The sequence below is a fragment of the Pseudopipra pipra genome, chromosome 8 (assembly GCF_036250125.1).
Source record: "Pseudopipra pipra isolate bDixPip1 chromosome 8, bDixPip1.hap1, whole genome shotgun sequence".
NCBI classification, from domain to species: Eukaryota; Metazoa; Chordata; class Aves; order Passeriformes; family Pipridae; genus Pseudopipra; species Pseudopipra pipra.
Genome location: NC_087556.1, coordinates 8,499,886 through 8,516,377, shown reverse-complemented (window position 1 = coordinate 8,516,377; position 16,492 = coordinate 8,499,886). Strand labels below are relative to the sequence as shown.

Here is a 16,492-nt window from a genome sequence, read left to right as displayed (position 1 = left end):
TCAGTTGCATATAAATTATCATTTGTTTGTACCACTGTATTGTATTCTACTTTTCTAAGAATAAATAAAGTTTTTTGGGGAAAATAAATCACGCAAACACTGGCAAAATAATGCATTTTAATGCCATCCAGAAATTCAGTTTCAAACTAGCTTTGAATATAATAAGCTGAGAAACTTCATTTAACTAGCATTTTTAAATCAGCAAAGCAGTGCTAGGAATCAGTCACCCCAGAATGCAAAGTTTAATGTTGTTTGATGATAAAGTATAACCCGAAAGAATCAGTTAAAGGAAAAAGAAAGAAGAGGAGTATATAGTATATGAATTGCCTTGTACATAAACTGATAATAGCTGGAAGGGCATCTTAACTAACTCTGTGTTGGCTTTTTACATGAGTGAAGCAACAAGATTTTCTTTTTGGAAGTGTCTTGCAGTGAAGCAGATATTCTGTAATATCTGGTCACAGGCAGTGTGCACATCCAGAATCCAATGAAATCAGTCAGCTCTTGCTATTGATCACTATAGATTTCAGTCAAGGCTGTAATGGATTTAGAAGTGACATGTCATCCCTGTGATTTATGACACTGCTACCCAAAGCAGTGCTGAAGCAATTCAGTTTGGTACCAGCATATTTCCCTAACTGCAAGGAAGGGATTTTTGTGTTTGGTTTAATTTTTCTCTCAGTCATGTGAGAAAACCCTGCTAACGGGATTCTTAAGGGTATAATCTGGATTTACTTGGCATGAATCTTAGGGGGGGAAAAATTATTCAACAGAAATAAGCTTAAAAAATGAATGTATCACGCAGGGAAATCAAATTTAGAGTTTCAGTTTGGTAATGAGTGTAAGTACTTGTTTAGTTTGCATTACATCATCTATCCCAGAGAACTTCTGAGGCTACTCATGGGCTGCATGAGCTTATGTGTTTTACTGAATTGGAGGCTTAATGTGTCAGATTCTTTTAGATTCTTCACACATTGTTTACAGAGCTAATTTTTTGTATGTTTTATCTCAGCCTACAGTGCTATTTTAAAGTTGACTTTTTGAAGGGGGTGTAAAATAACAAAATCGGTAAAAGTTTAAAATAAAAAAAAACATAAAATGTGACCTTTTTCTCAAATTTCTTTTACATTTTTGTGGTTTGAAAAATGCCTTAGGTGTTGATCTGACTAAGCATTTAAACATGTACATAAAAATAAATAAGATGTGTATCCAGATCTCACCCAGATCACCAAAACACTTTTATTCCTTTTAGTGGTATAGGATTAAACTGCAAATGCTTTGAAACCAACATGTATAAAGCAGAAATTGGAAGTTACATGTGCATTGAAGTTATTTGCTGAAGATTGACCTTACCATGCAATAATATTAACATGCAATTTATAAATTTATCCATTGAATTTAAATAATTTTCTAGTACCTGAAATAACCTGTGGTCAATAATAGCAAAATATTAATTATCACATGTATCAATACTGTGCAAAATTAGTTTGGTTATGATTTTCTATAAGTTCAGGACCATATTTATAAGCCTATATATAGAAAAGAGCTACTCAAACTCACTCAACATAACAAGTACTATTTCTTCAGAATTATTCAGTATGCAAGAGTTCTCTTCTGGGAAACTGGTGACCAGATTTTTATTATGCTGCTCTGTTTTAATGATTTGGCTGGTCACGTATTTACTTATGTCAAAACAGGAGCTTGGGCAGTTGCCAAAACATAGCCCTGAATGAGGGGTGCAGAAACCTTTTCAAAATTCAATTTTTAATTAAAAATATGTGGCTAATAATAAGGAATAAGGTTTTTACATAACTGGCAAGCTATGTAAGCTATGCCTTACACATATTGTAAGGCACAATAACGGGGCATCTAACAGGTTGTAGAAGCAAGTCTTTGTCTCCTGTGTCAACTCTTCTACTCCTGACATAATAGGAAAAAATGGGAACTTTTGAGATTTGGATTTGACTAGACCAGAATGGTAAAGAAGGAGGATGTAGAGCAGTCTGTTGTGCCTGATGCTCCAGTAGAGTAAATCAGACTGTTGAGGAATAGCATTGCTTTGCTTTGGGCTCACTAGAGTGAAAAATTACATCCCTTATGGACTAGATAACAATTTAGGATTAAAAAGCTGTGCAAAGCAATGTAAAGAATCCATTAATTTTTAGTGAATTTTGGAATGGAACCTTCATGAATTTAATTCTTACTTCATAAAAGAGTAATCTGTCACCTCGCAGGGTAATTTTAGATGTAGTCAAATTCTGAAAACACCACCCTCTTGAGGGCCATCCTCTTTTGTTGCCATGCTATTTCAGACCAGAACTATAAGCAATAAGAAGTATATGTTTGCTGAAAAGAGTGAACTATTAATTATATTTTTAGTCTCACTATCTTGATTCTTTTTTTTTTCTCCCCACATCTTCCTTTCCCTTTCCATCTGGAGATGGCCAATGATGTGAGGCTGGGCCTCAGAAGCATGGTGAGAATTTATAATAAACATACAGATAATCAGTTTCTTGTTGAAAATGCCTGCACAGAAGAATACCTGTTAGTTCTTTCCTCATCTTTATCTCTCCCTGGAACTCCCCTTGAACCTCACCTTTGTGTTGTTGGAAATGCCTGTAACTACAATATATGTGGTGTGTACACAGTAAAGGTTTCTCCAGTTGCAAGTTCTCCTTTCTCCTAAGAGTTCCTTTGCAGAGACCTGGGCATGCTCATCCACCAGCACTCATTCTGTACTGCATTTTGCTGCTTGTGTTGAAAATATGTTTCTTTGCATTCTTTTTAACCTCTTGAAAACCGTGGAAACACCTGCATAATGTGAACCAGTCATTCATTTTCTTTGTAGCTGGGTTACCGGCTTGTGAACCAAGGTTGGTAAGGATTTTAAAGCTTGAATATCTCAGCCCGAGGCTGAGTGTCTCCTTTTGTATTGAGTAACAAGTGAAAATGCTATTACAGCCTCTTACCTTGCAGGTTTGAATGTGCTGTGAGCTGTGAGGACTAGACTGTTTCTCTGTGATTGCACTTAGTTAATGGATTGTGGTGACTGTGGGCATAGATCACTGCAGGAGGTTGTGGGGCTGCTGCTGTCACCTCATGTGCAATGTTCTCCCATCAGTACTGTGCCCTGCACGTTGATTCACACAGTACCATAGCATGGGGATGCAGTTGAAGAGGGCAAATAATGAGAGAGGTTTAGCTGGTTTAAATTGGTGTGCATGGTCAGCTTCACTGGCTGGCTGGGGAGCTCACTGTCCACTGTGTTTGTGGACAAGGCTCACAGGCAGGAACCACGGGACAGTTACAGCCACCTGAAGAGTTACATCCCTGGTTAGATGTCATTTCAGGTTAGATAAACCCAACCTGGGCAAGGGTGTGGGAAGATATGAACTGCTTCATGTAGGCCCTTGCTACTTGTAGCAATTCTGTAGCAAATCGCTGTTACTTGTTTGGTCTCTAGGCTTTTGGTAATTTCTTACTTTCACCTATTTTCGGGCCGTGGGTCATTGGGAATAAACTTTGGCAATGTATTTGAAACAATTTTCTATCACATTAACATCATCTTTGCAGTATTTTGTTATTTCTCACTTTTTTTCAGGTTTACTTAGAAGGGAAAAGAATGTTACTGTCTTCATAAAGGAATTTCTGCTCTCTGGTGGAGGAGAGCATCACCTAGTGAATAAGGTGGCCTCTTGTACATAATTTTTATGAAGTTTTGTTCCTCTGCAGATGATTACACATTGAATGCAATTAACATACTGCAAAACTTTCATTTCTTTTATTGTTTCAATTAGATAACAGCCAACTGGACCTCAACTGATGTCAGTCTCAGTGCATTCTTCTAACATCTGTTTTATGGATGATAACTTACTTAATTGCTAATTTAAAATATGTGGTATAGTTTCCACTTAGAAGAGCAGAAGCTTGATTGCAGGATTGGGCCTATTTATAAAAGCAGTTTTTCAAGTAGACAAGGTGTGTCTTTACATATTTCTAATAGGTTACTGTTATGGTCAAACTGGCATCTTGCAGAGTACCCTGAGAAACCACTCAGAAAATTTTATGTAACATTAAGTGCTATTTGACTAGGTCAGTTGCCTGTGTTAAATTAATGACAGCAAGCATACATCATCACTGCATCTGTTTACACGTCTGTCTGCATTTCACTGCATTGTCAGCTGTGGAATCTCTGGAATAATGAGTGTGGCAAACTGAGTCGTATTAAAAAGAGGTTATTTGTATTAATATAACACCATACTGTGTTGTCATTGTTTTGCAGCACATCTATTACATATATCATCCTTACTTTTTCTTCCTGAGCAAGCCAATTATGCCTGGTTTTGCCAGTCTGTCAGAGCCTCCTGGAATAAATTAAAATTACAGCTTTGCATATGCAGTAGTTGTAGCTGAAAGTAATGATAATGAACCTGGGTGAATACAGGATTTCAAAATAATCTTAAACAAATGTACATATGCAGAGCTGCTGCTCCTGTTTTATTTCTCCTTAACAAGATAAATGTTTGAGTCCATGATGTCTGGAGCCCCATGGACAGAAGCTGGTAGCTGGGTGGAGCTGTGGGTTTTAATGTTGAGCTAAGAAGGGAATAGTCTGTGGGTACCTGAGCATGGAAACGTCACTGTTTCATTTCCCTGCTTTGTTTTTCAATTGTGTAGTATGTCTGTGCATGGCAGTGCCTCAGAGTGTGCCTTCCATCACCTGCGTCTCATGACCTCTGATACCTGTATTTTTAAACATTCATGTACGAGTCAAGAGGACTTTCATATGAATGGGAGAGAGACCAGCATGTATCCTGGTCAAGGTCAGAAGAGGAAATGTCTGTCTGAGGCTGGGGTTTGGCTCAAATTTTGAACCCCAGTCCTAATCACAAAATTATGTTATTTTCTAAGTAGTTCTTTCACAGGATGAAAATCTAATATTAGCACTTATGTCTTGGTTTTAGTCTCTCACCAAAAGATAACCTTCATGTTGTCACCCAAGACAGAAACAAACAAACAAACCAACCAGAAATATGTCATGATTGATCACTAAGGGTATATTACTTTAAAAGCATTATTTTCTGCATATCTCCTGAGGCTTATTAAGAACTACATTAACAAGCTTTTAATTCTTGCCACAGTTATCAGCACCTGACTAGGAGGTATTGACACATTCATGACAGTCCCTCCCTGTATGAGCTTGTTTGCTCATATTGCCTACATTTCTGAATTTCCAGTTCTTTTAGGACCAGGGCCATCAATCTTTTCTTCTATAGCCCAGTGTGCTTTTATTTGCATGTGTGGGATGCAGATGAAACTTAGCAGAGTTTTGGCATAGTTTTAGCATTGAATTTCTGCAGGTATTCAATCTTCTTTTTGGTCATTTGTCTTCCTTTTTTTGCCTTACTGGAACTGCTTCATCAGCTTGTAGCATTTTTATGTCTTCAACTGGCTTCTCTTGAACTCTGCTAAAAGCTCAGAGAAATCACAAGTAAGAACAAGAGGCCACAGGGGAGTCTTTAATAAAAATATTTTTCTCAAAAATCTTCCCTTTGGAAAATCCCAAGTGTTGCAACCTGTCAGCTGAGCAATATTACCTTTTAATTAATTGTGTTTACAGTGATGTAGGCAATTTCTGGAAAACATTAGCCAGCAGCTCCTTTTCAACACTCAGTGTGATGTCTCTTGAATTTGATCACATCAACTGACTCCAAACCTCCTAAGTAGTTTCATATTCTTTCAATATGACTGCCCACGGGCTTTTATTAGATTGGAACCCACTGCCAAAAATCCCAGAAAATAAGCTAGAAAAAAAATATTGATTACTCCATAAATCATCCCGTCTGCATTTATATCTTGCCATAATTTCTCTCTGCGTGATAAGGCCGAACTTACTTAGTCCTGAAAGGGAATGGTAGTTGGTTGCAGGTGTGGTCATGCAGGTTTAATCATTCCCAGGTAATTCTGGTGTGCTTCCTTCAAATCCACTCCAGCAGGTGCCAGGGTGTGCTCTTGCTGTCAGTCACAGGCCACTGAACCTGTCACTCACCACTGAGTGCTTGGGACGTATCAGAAACATGCCCTTCAATCACCCTTCCAGAACTCAAGTTCATTGGGAAAGAATGACATTTCAATTGGTATTTATGAATAAGATAATTTCCTGACCAGGAGCAATGTTTGGTTAGCAGTTTTCCTTAAGCCTGCAGAGGATAAGCCTGTATGTATAATTCATTTTCCTTACACGTTTCTTCCCTTCACTGATTAATTTCTTCAACTGATCTATTTGGAGTGCAACATTAATATTGAAAATAGAATTATGAAGCTAGCAAAGGAGAAATATTTTATCTTCTTATGGCAACACAAACATATACATTTATCCAGTGCGGCCATAAGATGAAAAATGAATTGGCACGAAACATCTGAGATGTGACATATTTATAATATTAACTAAATTTTGTATAGTAAGTGCAAAAAAGAAAGAGGAGCAACCTTTGGTGACATGTCTGTCACAGGCACTGAGGAATTAAGTTTGGAGCTCATTCATTCAGCTCTTGGAGAGCCCTCACTCAGGCTCAGTGGAGCTGAAGGCAGAAAGATTTGTGAAGAGTAGCAGTAGGGTTTCCCCCAAGGGGCTCTCCTCGGGTAAGGGAGGGCTCTGTGATACAAAACCAGCTCACCAGAGCCTGTTTTTCATCCAGCTGCCAGGTCTAGTACCTCTGCCATTCCTGAGCTCCAAGCCTCAATGTATTAATTGGTAGTATTTTATTAATTTTAATTCATTATTTTTATCATAGAGGGATGTAAAAATAGAGAACAGTTAGAGCATCAGAAACCTTGAAAATCATCTTCAATGCTACTTTACCATTGGACAATTAAGGTGACACAGCCTGAGGAAATGAAAAAGAAAATGCAACCCAAATTCTTAAAAATTATAACAAACAACTCATATTTAATGAGAATTAGAGAACTAAACACTGAGCTGAAAAAGGAGCAAAATGTCATAACTTTTAGGAATTCTTTTTCTGGCTTTATTGCCATTTAATCCTTTTTCCATTTAGCTTGTTAATTTTCAATACCATACACTTTGTTACTGAATTTTCCAGAAGAACAATAAAGGGAAAATAAAGATTAGATCTACAGAATTTACAGATTCTGAAAGTTGACTTGTCACATAAAGCTATCCCAAAACATTCAGTTCTGTAAATCTTGGGATTCAAAACAGTTTTATAGTATGCAGTGACAAACTAATCTTTTCAAGGGTTTCTGATTTTTATCTTAGGGTTTTTTTAAAGTATTTGAAAAGTCATTCATTCAACATTAAGATAGTGTCATACAAAGCTTGACATTTAGTTATTTAGTTGCTCTTCATCTAATAAGACAAAGAAAAAGAGAAGAACCTTTAAAAATGTGGTTTTATTATTCCTCAGAGACAAGTTGTTTTCCATAACCTTTACAAACATTTTATTTTGACAGTGAAAAGAAGGAATAATGTGAATTCCTGAGCTGTTGAAAGAGTTTAAAAAGTTTTCTCTGATCTCAACAAGGCCAGAAAGTTGTCCTTAATGCTGAAGAGAAGCAGGCAAATGAAATCCTCACCCCTACCTCTTAAAAAGATCCCAAGCATTTACTTCTCTACTTACTACATAAAGTGTTCTGCTGTAGATAGAATGGGATGTCTGTATGCAGAAATTGGTTTTTACTTTTCTTGAGAATTAAAACTTTAGCACATTTAGCATAAGTTTCTGTTGTGAAACATCAGCAACTGCAAATCCACCGTTTTCTGAGGAATGCTGGATTGTGCATAGTAGAAGAAAAGGCCTGTTAGGCCAAGGGAGGGGAACATTCCATATAATGTGGTCCTTAACAATCTCTGTGGTCTGGACCAGGAGATGTCTGTTAAGAGCATCCCATCTGTGGCTCTTTGTGCCTGCATATTGAAAGGGCTAAGCTAAATATATGGCCAGGATTAATTCATGCCTTGAATTTTATGACCCTTTGGGCACAGATGCTCCAAATGAAGAGCCTGCTTCATTCACAAATTTATTTTTACTCTGCAAACAGTTAATGCTACATATTGCAATTATTGAAACCCTACTTTTCCCGCTGGCTTGGTTTTATCCAAGTCACGTCATATTTGTTCCCATAGTAAAGCAGGATGGAAGGCACTGAGGATGTACTTGCAGTTGAAAAATTCAAATGCAAATAAAATGGTGATGTGAAATGATTTGAAGAAGGCATTAGTATTTGGCAAAAGCTCAGAAAAATGTAAATGAGACATTTCTCCGAAGTCTCATTTAGGAAAATTTGTTCTAATATTTGCGCAGTTCTAACCTGAGTTCTTTTGTTTTGTTTTGTTTTGTAGTAGGGGCTTGACAAGAATATGGGTCCCAGATAACTGGAATCCAAACTAGGAGTCTCAGTCAAAGCTAGCAACACAATTTAGAAAATAAATAGCATAAGGTACCTAAAAAAGCATTATGTAATGGGCTTCTGGGATTTAGCTTCCTGAGACAAAGGTATCATCACACGTGCTGGGTTTGTGGACAAGCAGAGCTTTGCAGCAAGCTTTTGTTGGCAGACAGGTGAGGAAAATGCAGCTATAAATGGCTGGACATCACTGTAAAAGGAACTTGCCTGTGGAGGTCGAGCCCTTCCTCCCATCAGGGAATATAAAAACTTTTGTCATACTTGTCCCCAGTCCACAATTTTAGTTCAAGAAAGAGAAACAAAGGAAATTATGAATAAATCCATGTAATCCTCTGGCTGCTGCACCATAAATCCTTAATTTACCTAGCTACAGAGTTCATGAAAGAGCCTCTGAGTTATGGCCAGCTTAATTGTCTAATATATTGAATGAAGAGCTTGATAGGTCAGGTATGGTTGTTGGCAAGAAGGACTTGATGCAGCTGCAGGGGTTATCTGATCAAGTGTCGTGTGATCCCTTTATGTCAAAAAAGTTTATTATTTATTATCCATTGATTTTCTTCAACTCAAAATTATCTGATTAGAGGATTTGGCTGAAAAACTAGCATTTTTAAAAAAAATAGGTTGTATCTTTGGTGAGGATGATTATATCCCCTGGGTTTCTGGGAGCTTCATTGGGATTTTGGTGTATTCGTGATGTAAATTAAGTAAGAATTCATTTTTTACTGATTAGCAAAGAAGTTGCAACACGCAGCTCAGCCCTGTAATTGTGGGGCAATAGCACTCCGATTGAAATCAATATGGATTTAGCTAAGGACACAGGTTTGGACTCAACATCATGTAACACTAATTCATTTCCAAATCCATGCAGGGATCAGCAATTCAGCAGTTCTTGAGTAACATAGAAATGGTGTTAAATCACAAGGTTAGAATCGAATCTGTAGTTGACATTGACTGGAATCAAGGACTTTGGAGTTGACTTTTCAATTCACAGGTGGAAGCAAAATTGCATAGCAGATGCCACTGGAATAATATTTTAATTCTCTCTTCTCCACCTGAACATCAGTGGCAAAAGATTTGAGGAGCTAGTGGCAGTGACACTTCTCTGTTCCCAGAGTCGAGATTTTGATGTGAATCAGTAAGATTGCTGTTGTTGGGTTTAACAAACATCTAAGTACACATTGACCTTGGGCAGTCAGGGATTACTGGAACACAGAATTTTCAGGTAGTCCTACTTCCTAGGTTGGGGTCTTGCTGGCTGCCTAATGTAATTACAGGTTTCTGTCAGAGCAGGGAATTTCTCCAGTTCCAGAGTTGTTGGGTGTTTATAGATGCCTTGCTGCTATTCTGCAGTATGTTACACTTGCATCAAATAACTACAACTGCAGATCATAGGTGTGCTTTGTGAAATGTAGAGAAATTATATAATACAATACCTTTTTACTGGCAATTCAACGCTAGCTGTTAAAATTCAGTCATACAGCATCCCAGGTGGTTGACTTTACCCTGCCAGTTTTGTTGCTTTCCAATTTGAGCATCCTGAATGCTGTGCTGAAGTGATAAACAGCCAATTGCAGGTCTTTGCTGCTTCAGGCTTAAAAGACAACTTTTTCTTCTGTATTTCCTCACGGAAGCTAAACACTCATGTGTTGAGTGAGTGGTCCTGAAAGTCTGTTGAAGAGACCAGTTTGGAAACCTTAGGCAACATGTTTTCAGAAGATGATGTAAAGACCAGCATTGTTTTCCCAAGCTCTGACCACAGACAGACTTCTTCCAGATGATGTATCAAGGTGACAGACAGCTTACTGCTGGTCATGCAACTGTTCAAAAAACAAGTATGTGGTCCCCACCCGAGGGTTCACAGAGTAGGTCTCTCTCAGTGGTGCTCCAGTAGGTCTATGTCGCCACATGGGTGACCCAGGGCTTCCTGATGGGAAGGGAAAAATTCTTCGCCACCACAACCCCTGGCCAGTAGATTTTGACACACAAAGCAGCTACCCTGAAGTCAGGGGGATTTTTTCCTGACATATTTTACTGATGTGCTCTTTAGAAAATGCACTGCATAGAGATGAGACAGTGGTGAGCTGTCATGTAGTTACAAGATGGTGAGCTGCCCACTGGAATTTGAAGTCCCAGTTTTGCTTGTTTGTCTGACATATGCTTTTTTTCCGGGCTTGTGCAAGGTGAGCAAAGGATGTGCTGGTCCCTGGTGCCAGATCCTGTTAGCTGAACCACAGCCATCTGTTTAGCTCCAAGGAGGATGGGTTTGGCAACACAGGGCCTTCTGCAGGCTGAGATTGAGCTGGTGCTTTTAATTCAACGTGTTTTGCAGCTGGAGCTGTTGGGCAGACCTTGAGGTTTTGCATAGGCACAGATGAAATCAAAGTGATGTAACGACTGATCAGCAACTCCGGTCACACACAAGAAATGACGGGGGGGCCAGACGGGGTTGGAGATTGTGTTTGGACTGATTGTTCTGGTTTCTTCCTCACTAGGACAAAGAAGTGAATCTGGAGCAGGTCCACAGGCGCATGAACAGTTTAATTGACGAAGACATAGCCCACAAGCAAATCTCTCCAGCGTCCATTGAAATCTCAGCCCTGGAGATCGGTGGCATGCAGCCAGCCCAGACCCTGGAGCCCGTGCGCGAGTACCAGAACACGCAACTTTCTGTCACCACCTTTTTACCAGAACAGACAACTCATGGTGCCAGCAGGACACTCACAGCTGCCTCCGGCAGCAACCTGCCGCTGCCCCTGAGCAGCTCGGCCACCATGCCCTCCATACAGTGCAAACACAGGTCACCAAACGGAGGACTATTTCGTCAGAGCCCCGTGAAAACCCCCATCCCAATGTCATTCCAGTCCGTGCCGGGGGGAGTCATTCCAGAAGCGATGGAGCCCTCGCACGGAACATCCATATGACGAAAACAAACAGTAAAACAACCAGCAGAGCTTTTTAATACAAAAATTTAAAAGGAACAAAAAAAAAAAAAAAAAAGCAAACAAACTCTTACGTTTTTCTTGTATATACTTGTAAATAATGAAAGAATGAAGTGGGGTAAAAGTGTATTTTGAATATTCCCAATTTTCGAAGTAAGTAAAAAACAAAACAAAAAACAAACAAAAATGTATGAATGACTTTGTAAATTTTGTTCTATATGAATAAAAAGGCAAATTACTTGTGGTTGTTCTCAAGTGCCAAAGAAGACCTGTTACTGGGACTGAGGGCCATACTTTTCTTTTTTTCCGTGTATTTCAACACTTATTCCCTTACAGGTTTGGGTTTTTTTAAGAGCAAAAAAATTATCTGTTTCTTGCTAGAAAAATTCACCATACTCAGATCTCTCCTTTCCCCAGAACCCTATTTTATAGTCAAGATGACAATTCACTTGGAGAACTTAACAGCTGGTATTAACATAGCAGTAACAAATGTTTTAAAGGTGAATTATAACTAAAATCCAACAAACAATAAACAGAAAAAAAAAAAGAGAATTTTTTCCTTCTAACAAGGATTTAAACTTCCACACCGTTTCCAAGTTTAAGCACAGGATTATTGGATTGTGTTTTTACATGTCTGCTCTGCTGTGTGGCTCTTTTTGTTTAACTTTCTGTGTTTTGTTATACATATATATAATATATATTATATATATTATGACGTATATATTATATATATATATAAACACTTTGGTGAACAACATGTTTTAGGTTAAGGGGAAAGCTTTTAAGAAAAACTCCTCAGCTTTTTTTTTGTACATGACTGAAAATGGGGAGGAACCAATGGAGTGAGGCAAGGAGGAACTGTAAGGGCAGGAGATAATGGTGTTGCAGTGACTGTGCCCTCTGGTGCCATTTCTTTCTTTAAGATTTCAATGAATTTGTTGCATAATGGATGCAATGCTCTCTGTTGAAGTCATATCCCTGAATGGCAAGGCTAAGCTCATGACTACAAGCACAGCTCTGCTTTCTTTTTCCATTGATTTTGTAGAGAGAAACATTTTAATAGCCATATCTATAATTGTGGTAGAAATGGATATAAAAACCCTTTTTTTTTTGTCTGTGAAACACAGAGGACAAAGATAGAGCAACACATATAGAGAATTTAATGTCTTGTTCTGCAAATATTACCAGTGCAATTTCATATGACAGAAAAAAAATCAAATCAAAACCTAACACATTGTTTCCTTCCCAAATAGTAGCTTGAATGCCAAACATGATGGCTCCCTGCTCCCCCACCTATGCTTAATGGACCATCGCTCTCTTTCAAAATGGGGATAATTTAGTGTCTTCTCAAATGTATCCCTATAACTAGGCTGTAATTTCCCTTCCCAGCTGGATTTCTTCACTTTATTAGAACACTGGTACTTGGAAAAGGTTGTAGAACCTGGTGCAGCGAAATCTCTGTCTACATTAAGGTGAAAAATTCTGTTCAAACAGAGGTAGAAATGTTTTCACATCCCAAGAAAGTCAGCAGGCAATCTGGGTCAGGTTTTTTGATAAATAAACATTCCATTGACTGCTCCTAATTTGATTTGCATAATTACACAACAGGTATATTTATGGAGCGATTAAAGTCCCCAAATTTTTACATTTCTAGTTTAAGCAATAGGGAGGAAAAGTCAAACTGTGACATAAAACCAGTCTAATGGAAGAGCATACTCAGCACACTACTTTTTAAATGAGGAATATTGATGGTAAGCTCACAGAAGGAGTACTCTTATAGGAATTAATTTGTCTCTGTTGTCAAGCTGTTTCCTCCTGAAGATGGTGTGATTTTGCGGCTTGTCACAAGTTGCAATATTTGCTTCAAACTAATTAAAAATTAATAATGCTCTAGTCAGCTGACCAGATTTATCCCATTTAAAGACTTGGCCAGCACAAACTTGGGATTTTTTTCTTTATTCTTTCGTCATACTTTTTCTTATCATTATCTTAACAAACCCATTGCCACAGGAAAAAAAATCTTTTGTGAATACATTAATTAGTTATGACAGAAGTAGCTGCACTAATAAGACTATGCACACACAGAAATCTGTAAAGATGCTTAGGAGAAAGCATGCAACTATTTGCATTGGAAAAATCTATTGTTTTTATTACCAGTTTGAGATTTTAGCAGTAGTAGAGGAACACGCTCCAGAAGAGGTGCACGGAGGTGCTTGAGTAGCTACACGGGTGCAATCTGAAAGCTTGGGCTTGCTTATACTGGATAACTTTAACTGACCTGCATTTGTGGGATAAATGGTGAATACAGTTTATTTTGGGGATTAACTTTAACATTCTTCATATTCAGTGTTCTCTTCCTGGCTTAGTCTTGCCACGTGCTGTGACTCTCCTGTTCGAGTGCTCTGTAGCTTTACATCTAAGATGATCAGGATCTTGAAAGAATCAAACCACACAGCCCTCTTTCAGTAAAGTATTGAAGCATGTGTAAGCCCTCCAGAAAGCAGCTGCTTTATGCACAGGTTGAAGTGCTTCACTGATTAATGATGGAACTAAAATGCATATCTCAAAATAAATATGTGCCTAATTTTAAGCAGGTGAGTGAGCTTGCCAACCTCACTGGGACTATTCAGTTGCTTTAACTTAACTGTCTTGAGTGCTTTGCTGCACCAGGGTCTATACTGTAAAAGTAGGGATCTACGATGGATCTGTCACTGTCTAGTTATTTGTTTATATAAAAGATAGCAAATCCTGTCAGCCTTGACAGGGAGCTGTTAAATCCTTCATGTGATAGTGGTTTGGGTTTAGATTATTTAAGCAAATCACCAGGTTCTCCTTGAACATAAACAATGTTTCTTTCCCCGCAACTTTCAGTTTTCAAAGTAAATGCAGAATGTATGTTTTTCATACCCTGTCTCCTGTTTTATGTTTGTATCTTCCTTTTGATAGATCAAAGCATTCACTTTCTATATAATATGTATTCACCACACACATGCATATATATATATATATATGTGCAGTTACTCACAGAAGAAGTGAGAAACATAATTTCCATGTGATGTAAATGAGCATAAGTGAAAGCTCGCACAGAGCTGTGCTTATTTACACCACCTGCAGATTTGACCCTTCAACTTTTAATATCTGGCAAGTTGAAATAGAAAAACTGCAGAAACTTCTGAAAACTTTGAAGACCAAACTGTGCCCTTGATTTTCAAATGGAACTTCTCCTGACTACACTCAAAAAAGGGAATAATGTATGATCTCAACTATTCTAGCTCCTCCAGGATGTTTACATTGCAAAGGTGATTGTACATGAAATGTACCTTCCTTTTATTGTGCTCTTTTGATGATGAACTTTCACAAAACTGACATCTGTGGCACAGCACTTGTAGTGTGTCTTGTTCTATCAATCCATTAGTTTAGAAATTCCTTTATTTTCTTACAAAAATGTGACTCAGTTTCTTCTATTTGCTTGCAATCCACCGGCAATCTGCTTTCAATCTGAAGAATGCGTTGCTCTTACTTCTCAGTATGTCATGTTTTCCTATTGCAATGGAAAAAAAAAGAGTAATTGTGCTTTCTAATTTCAGAGCTGAAACTCAATAGAACATTTTTATGCTGAGTTACAACTACATGTGTGCAATACTTGTCTTGCAAAGTAAAATTCCCAGTATCTGCCTTGCTTTGATAACCATTGCTGCACTGTAGAGGAAGCCTCAGTGAAACAACTCACTTTTTCTCAGTCTGCTGATAGAATAAAACACTTAAACCTGGGTTCTCACCTGTGTAAATCAGTATCCCTCCACTGAGTGGGTCAACCTTACTGAGTTTCAGCAGGTGAGGGTTTGTCTCTTAATATTGATCTTGAGAGCACTGCTTTCCATAAACTTGTATTCAGCGAGAGCTCTGAAAAGGAAAAAGTTCTGAGAGTTTCAAAAATGAACCAGAAAGAGGAACATTTATTATAATTTTGAGCATGTAACATGGATTAGAGCTTAAACTGTATGCTAAAATTGCTTAGAGAAAAAATTTCTTCTTCAAATCTGTTCAAATTTAGGTATGACTCTCCTTTAAGATAGGCTTAAAGCTGTTGAGTTGGTGACAAGTGGACTATTGAGAGAAAATCATGTTAGTGGGGCAGCACAGCAACTACAGTGCTTAGACCTTGTTGTTTTCTTTTATTTTGCTTTACTGACTTGAACTTACGTTGTGAGCAGCTAAAGAATGACATAAATCTAAACACAACACATTTGGGGGACCCTGTTGGAAATTTCTCAAAGAATCCACATCCTTTGGCAACCCTGGGAAAGACAAGGAGAAAGGCAGAAGAAAACTCAGAAGAGAAGCAAAATTAAAGGTAAAAACAAACGTGGGGGAGGGAGAAAAGGGTGACTACAACTCATGTTTAGCAAAGCTGTATTACTTGTATGAGAAGCCTCAATTCCATCATACAAGCAGTTGCCTCCGTTAATTATTATTTTCCTTAATTTTTAGGAAACAAATAAAAACAGCATTTGTTCTACCAGAAACAGTTGTTATATTATTTAAGAGTTGGAATTATTTCTTTGGTGATGCCTGTTTTTTGGCTTGACTGTGACTCAGCTGGGGAAAATCAGCTTCAATCAGTGATTTGCACCCAAACCAGCTGTGGGCTGCTTGCTGGGAGATACTCTCAGGGGCTGTTCAGGTCTGCAGCTGGGAAAAATCAGCCTCAATCAGCTACCCATAAACCTCTCACTTCTCTGGGTTTGGGTCAGAGTCCTGGCTCAGCAGTATCAGCTGCACCTGTCTTTGAATTCCTGGATGAGGATGCTGTTTTGCTGCTGTTCATATTGGAGGGAAGTAGAACAGAAATGTGGCTTCTTCAGGCTTGCAAGGTAACCAATAACAGAAGCAAATAATGTGTAAGGTTTCAGATTTTACTGAGTTTTATTTTCTCCTAAATTTACTGGCAGCCTTATTAGAGGAGTTTTTTAAAGTTTTATTTTTAACTGTTCACTTACAGGGTACTACTTGACTGACTTTCTTTTATCCCCACTTAAACTGATATTAGATAGCTTGCTTAGAAATCAATTAATGCTGGTTGTAATTTCACATCATGTTGTAAGGGAGCAGCACCCTTACAACAT

At 38.1% G+C, this 16,492-nt stretch overlaps 1 protein-coding gene across 5 annotated transcripts in view; it reads left to right on the top strand.

Annotated features, from left to right (window-relative positions):
- The window catches only part of GRID1 (glutamate ionotropic receptor delta type subunit 1), a 512,549-nt gene extending 497,413 nt beyond the window's left edge, over nt 1-15,136 (top strand). For 4 of the 5 annotated variants that reach the window (XM_064662445.1, XM_064662441.1, XM_064662442.1 and 1 more), the window contains one exon: nt 10,920-15,136. In XM_064662445.1, the coding sequence (XP_064518515.1) occupies nt 10,920-11,348 (429 nt within the window). In that variant the 3' untranslated portion in view covers nt 11,349-15,136. The remainder of the gene's footprint in view (nt 1-10,919) is intronic. The other variant, XM_064662443.1, reaches the window with a different exon arrangement.
- The last annotated feature ends 1,356 nt before the right edge of the window (nt 15,137-16,492 follow it).